The 12,545-nt window shown below is 48.6% G+C and overlaps 1 protein-coding gene across 5 annotated transcripts in view; it reads left to right on the top strand.

Annotated features, from left to right (window-relative positions):
* Window positions 1-12,545, top strand: part of AADAT (aminoadipate aminotransferase) — a 65,667-nt gene that overhangs the window by 32,104 nt on the left and 21,018 nt on the right. For all 5 annotated transcript variants that reach the window (XR_012232551.1, XM_073577320.1, XM_073577327.1 and 2 more), the window contains 3 exons: window positions 1,274-1,356; window positions 1,478-1,574; window positions 10,817-10,878. Coding sequence is in view for 4 of the 5 variants with exons in the window: in XM_073577320.1 (XP_073433421.1) it covers window positions 1,274-1,356; window positions 1,478-1,574; window positions 10,817-10,878 (242 nt within the window). In the remaining variant the exon portion in view is untranslated. The remainder of the gene's footprint in view (window positions 1-1,273; window positions 1,357-1,477; window positions 1,575-10,816; window positions 10,879-12,545) is intronic.

Here is a 12,545-nt window from a genome sequence, read left to right as displayed (position 1 = left end):
CTTCCACATCTCCTGGTGTACTGGCTTGTCTCCTGGTATCTGCTCCATGCTCTGGACACTGACTGTGCTGACAGACACAGCTACCCTTCTTGCCATAGCTCACATTGATGTGTCATCCTGGATGAGCTGCACTACCTGAGCAACTTTTGTGGGTTGTACACACTGCCTCAGACTACTGTACAACAGCCAGAAAGGATGAGAACAGAGAAATGATCTGACGTCACCCCCTGCAGAACCACTCCTTTATAGGGATTGCCTTACTAATTGCATATCATTTCTACCTGTTCCATTTGCACAAAAGCAGGAGAAATTGATCCAATATCAGTGTGGCTTCATAACTGGACAGGTGGATTTCACAGAAGTGGGATTGACTTGGTAGTAAATTGTGTTTAAGTGTTCCCGTTAATTAATTGAGCAGTGTGTAATCCTGGGAATAAGACCGGTGTGATGGTGTGTTCCATCGTAAAGGCCTCTTCATAGTGTTGCCCACTTGGTCTCCAGACAAATTTCCGGCCATCATTGCTTCCAGAATAAATTATGTGCCCATCTCTGAGAGGATAAACCACCATTGCCATCTTATTCTCCTGCCTTTGAGAGTGATGGCATTGGGTCATTTAAGAGGTCTTCACAAGGGAGCATCACACTGGTCCTATTCTCGATATTGTGAAGTGGTGTGACATAATATAGAGTAGCCGAACCCTTCTTGTCAATATTCCAAGTGCACAAACAGTTTAGCATTATATTAATTTAGCCGCGGATCCTGTGTTACCGCCATTGCTCCAAATTATCCCATGAGATGTTTTTCAACATGTAAACAACAGGTCACATGTTGCTTGTTCTACTGTGAGCTACCTGCGTGGCCTAAACATGTTCCCATGGACTGCAGCATCTCCGGACTTGTCTCCCATTGAGCACTTCTGGGACATTGGTTGGCAAATGCAAAGGGGCTGCCAGCAGTGGATCTTGATGATTTGCATGCCCAAGTGCGTTCAACATGGCAGAACATTCCTCAGAGAACCATTAACAACCTTAATAATAGCAGCCAAGGCCTGTAAGTGTGGGGATTTCTGCGTGTGGCGCTCATACTCAATACTGAATAAATTGAGATGTTTTGAAAATTTTGTTTCCATTTTTTTGGAAAATTATTAACATGTCTATCCATCCTCTGGTTTCCATAAGTCCTTTACTTTTCTTTCTTTTTGTTGCAACTTCAATGCTGAGGAGCATATTTTAAAGGAATGTAAAGTTTTCTTCTTTTCTTTGCTTTCCCTAGCCCTGGGCACCATCATTTCTGTCAATGGACATTGATGGTAGAGTTATTAGAGCTGACTCCATGTCAAAGATTCTGTCTTCAGGGTAAGCTCATTATTAATGACTTGATTGGTGAATTGTGTGGGTAATATACAATATTATGCAGCACTTCTGTATATTAGCTATAATTCTAACAGAGAGCTTATCTTTTTTTTTTTTTTACCAGACTAAGGATCGGTTATTTAACTGGCCCCAAACCACTTATAGACCAGATAGTATTGCACATGCAGGCGTCAACATTACATACTAGTGCCTTTACTCAGGTAATTGTACAGGATTCTCAAACTTTCTATACTGTCAGTAATGCTTTTTTTTCAGGAGGTAAAAATACACATACCATTTTTGTAATAATGGTTAGTTATTAGAAAGTTTTCTTCCATGTTTGGAAATTTCTTGCTTAGCAATTTATTTATTATCTGAATGTTTCCCTTTAGGAGAATAAGCCATCTGATAGTAGAAAGAGTTAAAGCGGTTGTTTGGAAATTTAACATTGATGGCCTATTCTTAGGATAGGTCCATCAATGTTTGATCAGAGAGGATGCGACGCCTGGCACCCCAGCCAATCAGCTGTTCCCGATGTCAGCAGCAGCTGGAACGACTCAGTTACGGAGCTGAACAGTACAGCTCCATCGACTGTATAGTGGCCACAGCCAGGTACTACACATCCGCCCCCTATTCAAATCAAATAGGGGGAATGTGCAGTACCCAGCCACGGCACTATTCTGTCGATGGAGCTGTACTGTGCAGCACCGTAACTGAGCAGTTCCAGCTGTCACCAACCCCAGGAGCAGTTGATTGGCGGGCTGTTGCGTATTGCACCCCCACCTATCAGACATTGATGACCTATCCTAAGGACAGGCCTTGAGTGTTAAGGTCCCGGACAACCCCCTTAACCCCTTCACGACATCCGTCATAGAAATACGGCATATGTCGGAAGCAGGTGTATGGTGCGGGCAGGTGATAGCTGAGTAGTACAGCCAGGACCTGCTGCTAACATTTGTGGGAGGAGCAGAGCTCCGTCTGCAATTGTTAACCTGTTAAATGACGCTGTCAATCTCTGGCAGCGGCACTTAATACACACGTGTGCATACTTACGCCCTTCGGCGCACCCGTGACGTGATAGCGGGTCGCAGATGGGTTGTCCTGACAGCCAGAGGTCAGCTGATTACCCCCATTCTTGTCAATACGGAGCTGCTCTGAAACCCTGCCTGTGGCCGGGCTTCAAACGAGACTGTGATTTCTCCTTCGTCTCATTGGGGGACACAGAGACTGTGGGTGTTTGCTACTGCCGTCTGGAGGCCGACACTAAGTATACAAAAAAACAAGTTAGCTCCTCCTCCGCCGCATACACCCTCGCCCCGATAGCGGGCGGAAACCAGTTTTTGCTTAGTGTCTGATGGAGGCACACGCAGTCTGGGTCTCCCCAGACTATTTTTTTTTTTTATTTTATATTTTCTTGCTATGAAGAGGAGACAGGGGCGACGGACCCTATTGAAAGGGTCCGATCTCCCCCAAACATCAACGGGCGAGCACGCGCGCGTATCGCCTCCGCGTATCCTTTCCCGCACCGAGGGACATCTCTGGGACTTTTCCCCAGACATCTATTTTTTCTTTTTTATTTTTGAGAAGATATGACAGGGGCAACGCATCCTATTGAAAGGATCCGATTTCCCCAAACCATCAACGGGCGACCACATGCGAGTGTACCTCCACGTTTCCTCTCCCGCGACGTGGGACAATATGCCAGACTTAGCCCTGTCCACCCCTAGGTAGCGAAACCATGGGCTTTCACAGAGGCACAAGACTAGTCTGTGCAGCCCCACTGCTACACCAACGCTAGACGGCGGTACTGCGTGGTGGCGGACGGTCCCTCTCCTCGCCCAGACGAGGCGAACGGAGCTAGGGTGCCTGCACCGTCCGAAGATGGATTACCTCAGGGTAAGAAGGTATGGTAGCAGGGGAAGGAGGAGCTCCTGGGCAGCGTGAGGATCCAGGCCAGGGCTGCTCGACGAACGCTCCAGGTGCTGGAGCCGGCTCCCCTTTCCTGCCTGCGGTGTCAGCAGGGAAAGGAGCGCGCGGCAGGAGGCTCCCGCAGTTTCCTCCCTCCCTTCCTCCTTCCATCCAGGGGCTGGGGAGGGTGCGCGCGGGGTAGGGTGAAGCGGCTCCGGCGGGCGGTGCTCAAATTTAGCCCGCGGCTTCAGCCTAGGCCGCGGGGGAGAGGCCCGCGCTCCGGCGGGCGGGCAGTGCCTACATTTAGCCCGCGGCTTCGGCCTAGGCCGCGGGGGGAAGGCCCGCCCCCCGATGTGACGTCAGATCCGGCGCCCGCCCCCCCGATGTGACATCAGATCCGGCACCGCCTCCGGGTCCAGGGCGGGCGCTGGATAAAATTGAGGCCCCGGCTTCAGAATGGGGTAGGCCGCGGTCAGAAAGCATCGCAGCCTACCTAGGGAGATCAGCAGCAGCAGGAGCACGGGGAGACAGCAGGAGCCCGGGTAAGTGCGACCCCGTCTTGGCCACACTAGGGCAGGTTGTCCTCTTTCTCCTCATACCCCTGTATCCCTAAAAAGAAAAAAAAAAAAAAAAGAGAGAGAAAGTTGGCCGTTTTTTTCTGAAAGTATGTCTGGAAAAGGGAAGAAACACACTTTCCTTTATACCGCATGCGTTTCCTGTGGGGCTGTGTTCCCTCGAGCACAGACTATTAAAATATGTGGAGCCTGTAGTTCCGAACGCGCCCAGGAGCCCTCCCCTCCAACGGAGCCCAGGGGGTCGGATCCCCCGGAATGGGCGTTATCTCTGTCTCGGTCTATGGCTTCACTTACGAAGGCGATTGAGACCCTTCAGGCCCCGGATAGGGGTAGAGACGACGGCTCGCCTGTTTGGGAGGGTTCATCCACCTCACATGAGCCGCCGGCCTGCAGGGGCCGCACTCTCTCTAAGGAGACGTACAGGGAAAGATCCCATATGGCGTCTCCGGGCCCCTCCGGTGCTTCGGCATCCGTGAGTGTGGCGTCTCGCTCACCATCACCATTGTCTGGGGGCGAGCAGAGTTCGGATGAGGACAGGCAGGAATCCTTGGATCTGGATACCCCCGGGTGTCGGGAGACGGTAGACAGTCTCATTGAGGCGGTCAATCAAACTCTAGGTATTGAGGAGGATGTCTCCCTGATCGCAGGGCATAAGATATCTTTTAAGAAGGCCAGGCGACCACACAGGGTGTTTAGCACTCATCCAGAATTCAAGGATATGGTTCAACGGCACAGGGAACGTCCAGACAAGCGTTTTTCGGGACAGAAAACGCTAGCGACGAGGTACCCGTTTGCACCAGAGCTCTGTAAGAGATGGGCGGAATCTCCGATTGTGGATCCCCCAGTGTCACGCCTGGCCTCAAGATCGTTGTTGTCAGTGCCTAGTGGTTCTTCCATTAAGGACCCCACGGATCGGCTTATAGAAGGTTTTGCCCGCTCGGTGTATGAGGCATCGGGATCAGCGCTTTTGCCTTCATTCGCGGCAACATGGGTGGCCAAGGCCATGATGTCATGGTCAGAGTCTTTGAATAGAGTCCTGCAAGATAGAGACTTGCCGTAGAGGTATCTTAGATAGTCACTCGCCATCGCGATCTGATTTGCTATCTAATTAATGCATCCTTGGATGCGGCTAATTGCGCAGCGCTAGCAGCGGCAAACGCTATCGCCATGAGGAGAGCCTTATGGCTAAGGCTATGGCGGGCTGATTCGATTTCTAAAAAATCGTTAACGTCCCTGCCATATCAGGGTAATTGGCTTTTTGGAGAGAAGCTAGACAAGCTTATTTCAGATGCCACAGGGGGAAAAAGCAGCTTTCTCCCACAGCAGAAGAGTAGACCGCCCTTTCGTCAACCGCAGGCGCGCTTTCGAGCATTTCGCGCCCCAGGATGGGCGGCAGCGGCCGGTTCTACTGCCCCAGTTCGTCACAACCAAGACAGAGAGCGCCAGGTCACGTATAGAGCCAACCCGCTGGGGAGGATGCGGGGCCGTCCACCCAGGTCAAGGGGAGCTAGGTCCCAGAGGCCCGCAGCAAAATGACTTGAGGCATCAGGTACCCGAGGACAGCAGAGTAGGCGGTCGTCTGCTCAGGTTCCGCCACGTCTGGGTCAAGGTGGCACACGACGCATGGGTGGCGGAATTGGTGTCATTCGGGTACAAGATAGAGTTTATCGGACACCCTCCAAAGCGTTTTTTTCATTCCCGGCTTCCCAAATCGGAATCCCGGGCAGAGGCGTTGCTAGGAGCCATCAGGATTCTTCTGTGCAACGGGGTCATTGTCCCGGTACCAGAGGGCGAAGAGGCTCAGGGATTTTATTCCAACCTGTTCGCGGTCCCCAAGAAGGACGGAACAGTAAGACCGGTTCTGGACCTAAAGCTCCTAAACAGGTTCATCAGAGTCAGGCACTTTCGGATGGAATCCCTCCAGTCAGTGATATCGGCCATGGAGCAGGGAGAATATTTGGCCTCAATCGATGTTCAGGATGCCTATCTGCACATCCCTATTTTTCCCCCGCATCAGAAGTTCCTTCGTTTTGCGATCAATGGCCGGCATTTCCAGTTTGTGGCTCTGCCGTTCGGGTTGGCCACGGCACCCAGGGTATTCACGAAGGTAATGGCGGTCGTTATGGCAATTCTTCATTCTCGGGGCATAGTAGTGCTGCCATACTTGGACGACCTTATAGTGAAAGGGCCGTCCTTTCAAGCATGCGAGGAGAATGTCAGAATCACGCTGGATACTCTATCCCGCCTGGGATGGTTGGTCGATGGGAAGAAGTCATCCCTTACCCCGGCTCAGAGGATTCCATTCCTAGGGATGATTTTCGACACTTCCCGAGGGTTGGTAATTCTCCCTCAAGACAAGGCTCAGGCGCTCCGGCAGGGATTCGGAGTCTTCAGCAGCCAGGCCCTCACACGATTCGATTTGGGATGAGGGTTCTAGGGAGGATGGTAGCAGCAATAGAAGCAATTCCATCTTTGCCCCCTGCAGCACGCTCTTTTAGCAGCATGAGACAGGAGTCCGTTCTCCCTAGATCATCAGTGCAGGTTGTCCTTTCAGGTCCGGCGGGCACTTCAATGGTGGACGCGCGACTCCTCTCTCCTTCAGGGGAAACCCTTTCCTCCAGATCAATGGTTGGTGGTCACAACCGACGCGAGTCTTCTCGGTTGGGGAGCAGTATTTCGTCATCACACAGCACAGGGGCAGTGGTCTCCCCAGGAGGCTCATCTGCCGATCAACTTGTTGGAGATTCGAGCAGTGCGGTTGGCGTTGCAGCATTTTCAGCACTGGCTAGTGGGTCGCCCAGTCCGGGTCCAGTCAGACAACGCCATGGCAGTAGCGTACGTGAATCACCAGGGAGGCACGCGCAGCAAGGCAGCCATGCGCGAGATAGAACATGTTCTCCGTTGGGCCGAGAAGCACCACTCAGTAATCTCAGCGGTTCATATACCAGGCATGGAAAATTGGGCAGCAGATTTCCTGAGTCGGCAGGGGGTCGTGGCCAGAGAATGGTCCCTACACCCCGAGATTTTCCAGCAGATTTGCCAACAGTGGGGAACTCCGGACGTGGATCTGATGGCCTCCAGGGAGAACGCCAAGGTGGGCAGGTTTTTTGCCCGGTCCCAGGACCCACGAGCAATCGCAGCGGATGCTTTGGTTCTTCCATGGAGCCAGTTTCGGCTCCCATACCTGTTTCCCCCGCTGCCTCTTCTCCCGAGGGTAATCAGAAAGATCAAGATAGAGAGGGTTCCGGCAAATCTGCTGGCTCCAGACTGGCCCCGTCGAGCTTGGTACGCGGATCTAGTACAGCTCCTCGCAGACGTGCCATGGCGTCTACCGGAACGGCCAGACTTACTGTCCCAGGGGCCGATCTACCACCCGAACTTAGGGGCCCTGTGTTTGACGGCATGGCCGTTGAATCCTGGATTCTGACTCAGGCGGGGTTTGGGCGTGAAGTGGTGGCTACGATGGTTAGCGCCCGGAAGCCGGCCTCGGCGAGGATCTATCATAGTACTTGGAAGGTTTTCTTTCTCTGGTGTCGAGAGCACGGGGTTGCGCCTCTGTCCTTCTCGGTTCCCAACATCCTGGCTTTTCTGCAGTCAGGCCTAGACGCAGGTTTGGCCCCGAGTTCCCTGAGGAGACAGATCTCGGCCTTGTCTGTCTTGTTCCAGCGAAAGATCGCTAGCAATATGCAGGTCAAGACATTCATTCAGGGGGTCTCGCATTTAGTGCCCCCCTTTAGAGCTCCCTTAGACGCCTGGGACCTTAATCTGGTTCTGGGTGTCCTGCAGGAAGCTCCTTTTGAGCCATTGCAGGAAGTCGGATTGCCATACCTTACCAGGAAGGTCGTGTTTTTGGTAGCTATAACCTCTATTAGGCGGGTCTCGGAATTGGCAGCCCTATCCTGTAGAGCGCCGTTTCTGACCTTTTTTAAGGATAAGGTAGTCTTGAGACCACCTCCGTCGTTCCTGCCGAAGGTTGTGTCCTCGTTCCATATTAATGAGGACATCGTTTTGCCTTCGTTTTGTCCAGCCCCAGTACACAGAGTAGAGAAGGCACTCCACACGCTAGACCTAGTAAGGGCCCTCAGGAGGTATGTGTCGAGGACAGCACCTTTTCGCCAGACAGACTCGTTGTTTGTGATCCCCGAAGGGCGCAGGAAGGGGCTCACAGCCTCACGGTCGACTATAGCCAGATGGAATCGCCTTACTATTCAAGAGGCTTACCGTATTAGAGGCGCGCCGATTCCATCTGGAATAAGGGCGCACTCGACTCGGGCAGTGGGCGCCTCTTGGGCGCTTCGGCATCAGGCTTCGGCAGAGCAGGTATGCAAGGCGGCAACGTGGTCAACCCTGCACACGTTCTCTAAGCATTACAATGTGCATACTCAGGCTTCGGCGGATGCGAGCCTGGGTAGGAAAATTCTCCAGGCAGCGGTGGCACACCTTTGAACAGGTAGGCATGCGGTTTGGATTGATGAGTTGCTCCCACCCAGGGACTGCTTTAGGACGTCCCACAGTCTCTGTGTCCCCCAATGAGACGAAGGAGAAACATGGATTTTTGTGAGTACTCACCGTAAAATCCTTTTCTCCGAGACGCTCATTGGGGGACACAGCACCCACCCTAATAGCCAGTTGGCTTTTGTTTATTTTAATTGGTATAATTCTTTATCGTAGGGTGGTCCTTTTTTCAGACATATGATTTTCTGCGGTAAGGCTAATTCGCTTTCAGCTTCTCCTACTGCTTTTGCACTAAACTGGTTTCCGCCCGCTATCGGGGCGAGGGTGTATGCGGCGGAGGAGGAGCTAACTTGTTTTTTTGTATACATAGTGTCGGCCTCCAGACGGCAGTAGCACACACCCACAGTCTCTGTGTCCCCCAATGAGCGTCTCGGAGAAAAGGATTTTATGGTGAGTACTCACAAAAATCCATGTTTCTGCTATGTGCAGCGATCTTCGTTAACAAGATCAGTATAAAGTAAGAAAAAAAATGTTTTCAAATGTTTAAAATATGAAAAACATAAAGAAAACCTAACAGTTCAAATCACCTCCCTTTTCGCCCATTGTAAATAGATATTAAAAAAATACACATGTGGTATCGCTCCGTTTAGAAAAGTCTGATCTATCAAAGCATAAAAACAATCTGATTGATAAACATCGTAAACGTAAAAAATTCAAGAACGCCAAAATTACTTTTTTTGATCAATGCAGTTCCCCAAAAAAGTCATATCTATAGCAAAATAGTACTAATAAAAGCGTTGTCTCACCCCACAAAATATAAGATATCACACAGCTCCATCATACTAACAATAGAAATGGTTCGGGTCTTGGAAAATGGCAACACAACACCAACATTTTTTGGGGGAAAACTTCATTTTATTTTTTTATTTTTTTTTCAAAAAAGGAAAAAACAGAAATTGGCTGCGCGGTGTTAAAGAGTAAAGGTAGTGTCACACTTAGCGATGTACCAGCGATATGACGTGGTCAGGATCGCTGGTGCATCGCTAAGTGGTCGCTAGTGAGCTGCCACACAGGCAGATCTCACCAGCCACATAGCAGGGGTCGGGGGTCGCTACTTACCTGTCACACTAGGTGATCCTGAGTCCTCCCGCCCGGCTCCACGCTCGTCGCTCGTCTCTCCACAGGAAGCTGACGATGAGAAACAGTCCAGGACGGTCTCGCGCGAACAGCGATAACCAACGGGGGAGCGGGTCGTAGGTAAGTATCAGACACAGCGATATCGCTAGCAAGTCACAAGTTATAGCGATATTGCTAGCGATATCGCTTAGTGTGACAGGCCCTTAACTTCGTACTATTGATTTATGTCTTAAGTCAATAGTACGTGTAAAAAGAAGATATATCTTATCAAAGAAATTTGCTTCTTTCTTCTTCTGGATTCAACTTTCACTCTCAATTCAGAGGTACAATCTGTACTCTGTGTAGGCAGACGTTTCCATTAATGAGATAGGAGATGATAGTTGGTGATTATAAAATTCTATGGAGACGGGAGCAGCTAGAGGTCGACACTGACATTCTGCTGCAAGTTTTTCTGAAACGACAGTTACAGTTCTCCATAGAGCTTCTTAAGCACCAACTGTCATCTCCTATCTCGATAATGGGAAAATCTGTATTCACTGAAGAAAGATTTTACCTGTGACGTGAGAATTTTGATAATGACTGATATATGCTTAAAGGGAATCTGTCACCCCTTTTTTGAGATATCATATAATGATATCATTCAATTGTGTGTCACATAAGGATTCTCTTAGTACTTTTGCTTCCCCCTGACCCCGCACCTTTCATGCATAAATACCTTTTTTATATCAGATCAGATGTATGTAAGCTGCTGCTGTCCGGTCCGCTGGGCGGAGCTTATTCAACTGCTCCCCCCCTCCCTATTTTGCTCTACGCATTTCTTCTTGTGTAGAGCAAGACAGGGGGGAGAGCAGGTGAATAAGCCCCGCCCATTGGACCAGACAGCGGCTGTTTACATACATCTGAACCGATATAAAAAAAGGTGCGGGGTCAGGGGGAAGCAAAAGTACTAAGAGAATCCTTATGTGACACACAATTGAATGATATCATTACTGTATATGATATCTCAAAAAAGGGGTGACAGATTCCCTTTAAGGAGTAAGAAGCAGGTTTCGCTAATAAGATATATTACAAAGTTTCTTTGTTTTATGTGTATTTTTGATTTATGAAATAAAAATGCCGATTACTCTTATAAGGCCCCCCATACATCATTTTTAAAAGCCAGTCAAAGACTCTCCGGGATCTGCCAGCCATGTGATGTGTATGGGGTCTTTACTGCCATCCCCCAACAGATCATGAATGAGGATTGAGCAGTTTTAATTTTTTGCCCGATCTTCTGTTCTGCACATAATCGATGAGCAGAGACAAGCCTTCATGTGTATGGGGCAGTCAGTAGGACATATAAACTGAACTGCTACTCTCTTCTTTTCTGTCATGCTCTTCTTCTTTAGATAATGGTAGTGCAGCTGCTGCAGAAATGGGGAGTAGACGGCTTCCTGGAGCACATTGAGAGGTATGAAAAGCATTGTACTTCCACCAATTCACAGTGTTTATAGACTGTTAATAAATGTATTAACCCCTTAACCCCCAAGGGTGGTTTGCACGTTCACGACCGGGCCAATTTTTACAATTCTGACCACTGTCCCTTTATGAGGTAATAACTCTGAAACGCTTCCACGGATCCCGGTGATTCTGACATTGTTTTCTCGTGACATATTGTACTTCATGATAGTGGTAAAATTTCATTCATATAACTTGCGTTTATTTGTGAAAAAAACGGAATTTTGGCGAAAAGTTTGAAAATTTCGCAATTTTCCAACTTTGAATTTTTATGCCCTTAAATCACAGAGATACAGCACACAACTTAAAAAACTTAATAAGTAACATTTCCCACATGTTTACTTTACATCAGCACAATTTTGGAACCTAAATTTTTTTTGTTAGGAAATTATAAGGGTTAAAAGTTGACCAGCGATTTCTCATTTTTGCCACACCATTTTATTTTTACGGACCACATCACATTTGAAGCCACTTTGAGGGGTCTATATGATAGAAAATACCCAAAAGTGACACCATTCTAAAAACTGCACCCCTTAAGGTGCTCAAAACCACATTCAAGAAGTTTATTAACCCTTCAGGTGCGTCACAGGAATTTTTTGAATATTTAAAAAAAATGAACATTTAACTTTTTTTCACAAAAAAAATACTTCAGGTTCAAATTTTTTTATTTTACCAAGTGTAAAAGGAGAAATTGGACTGGAAAAGTTATTGTGCAGTTTATCCTGAGTACGCTGATATGTGGGGGCGAACCACTGTTTTGGCGCATGACAGAGCTCAGAAGAAAAGGAGCGCCGTTTGACTTTTTCAATGCAAAATTGGCTGGAATTCAGATCGGATGCCATGTCACGTCTGGAGAGCCCCTGATGTACCTAAACAGTTGAAACCCCCCATAAGTGACCCCATTTTGGAAACTAGACCCCCCCAAGGAACTTATCTAGATATGTGGTGAGAACTTTGAACCCACAAGGGCTTCACAGAAGTTTATAACGTACAGTGGTACAATTAAAAAATCATATTTTTCCACAAAAATGATCTTTTCACCCTCAATTCTTATTTTTCCAAGGGTAACAGGACCCCAAAAGTTATTGTGCAATTTGTCTTAAGTATGCTGACACCCCATATGTGGGTGTAAATGACTATTTGGGCGCATGGCAGAGCTCGGAAGGGAAGCAGCGCCATTTGACTTTTTTAGCTGGAATTGAGATCGGACACCATGTCGCGTTTGGAAAGCCCCTGATGTACCTAAACAGTGGAATCCCCCCACAAGTGACCCCATTTTGAACCAATCAAGATGTGTGGTGAGCACTTTAAACCCTCCAGTGCTTCACAGAAGTTTAGAACGCCCGGGCGTGAAAATAAAAAAATCTTATTTTTTCCACAAACATGATCATTTAGTCCCCAATTTTTTTATTTTCCCAAAGGTACCAGGAGAAAATGGACCCCAAAAGTTGTTGCCAATTTGTCCTGAGTACACCGATACCCCATATGTGGGAGAAAACTACTGTATGGGCACACGTCAGGGCTCAGAAGGGAAGTAGTGACGTTTTGGAATGCAGACTTTGATGGAATGGTCTGCGGGTGTCATGTTGCCTTTGGAGAGTCCCTAATGTACCTAAACAG

The sequence above is a fragment of the Dendrobates tinctorius genome, unplaced genomic scaffold (genome assembly GCF_039654945.1).
Source record: "Dendrobates tinctorius isolate UK_male_01 unplaced genomic scaffold, ASM3965494v1 ptg000008l, whole genome shotgun sequence".
Lineage (NCBI taxonomy): Eukaryota > Metazoa > Chordata > Amphibia > Anura > Dendrobatidae > Dendrobates > Dendrobates tinctorius.
The sequence above is the reverse complement of the archived record's forward strand: the minus strand, read 5'-3'. Positions and strand labels throughout refer to the sequence as shown.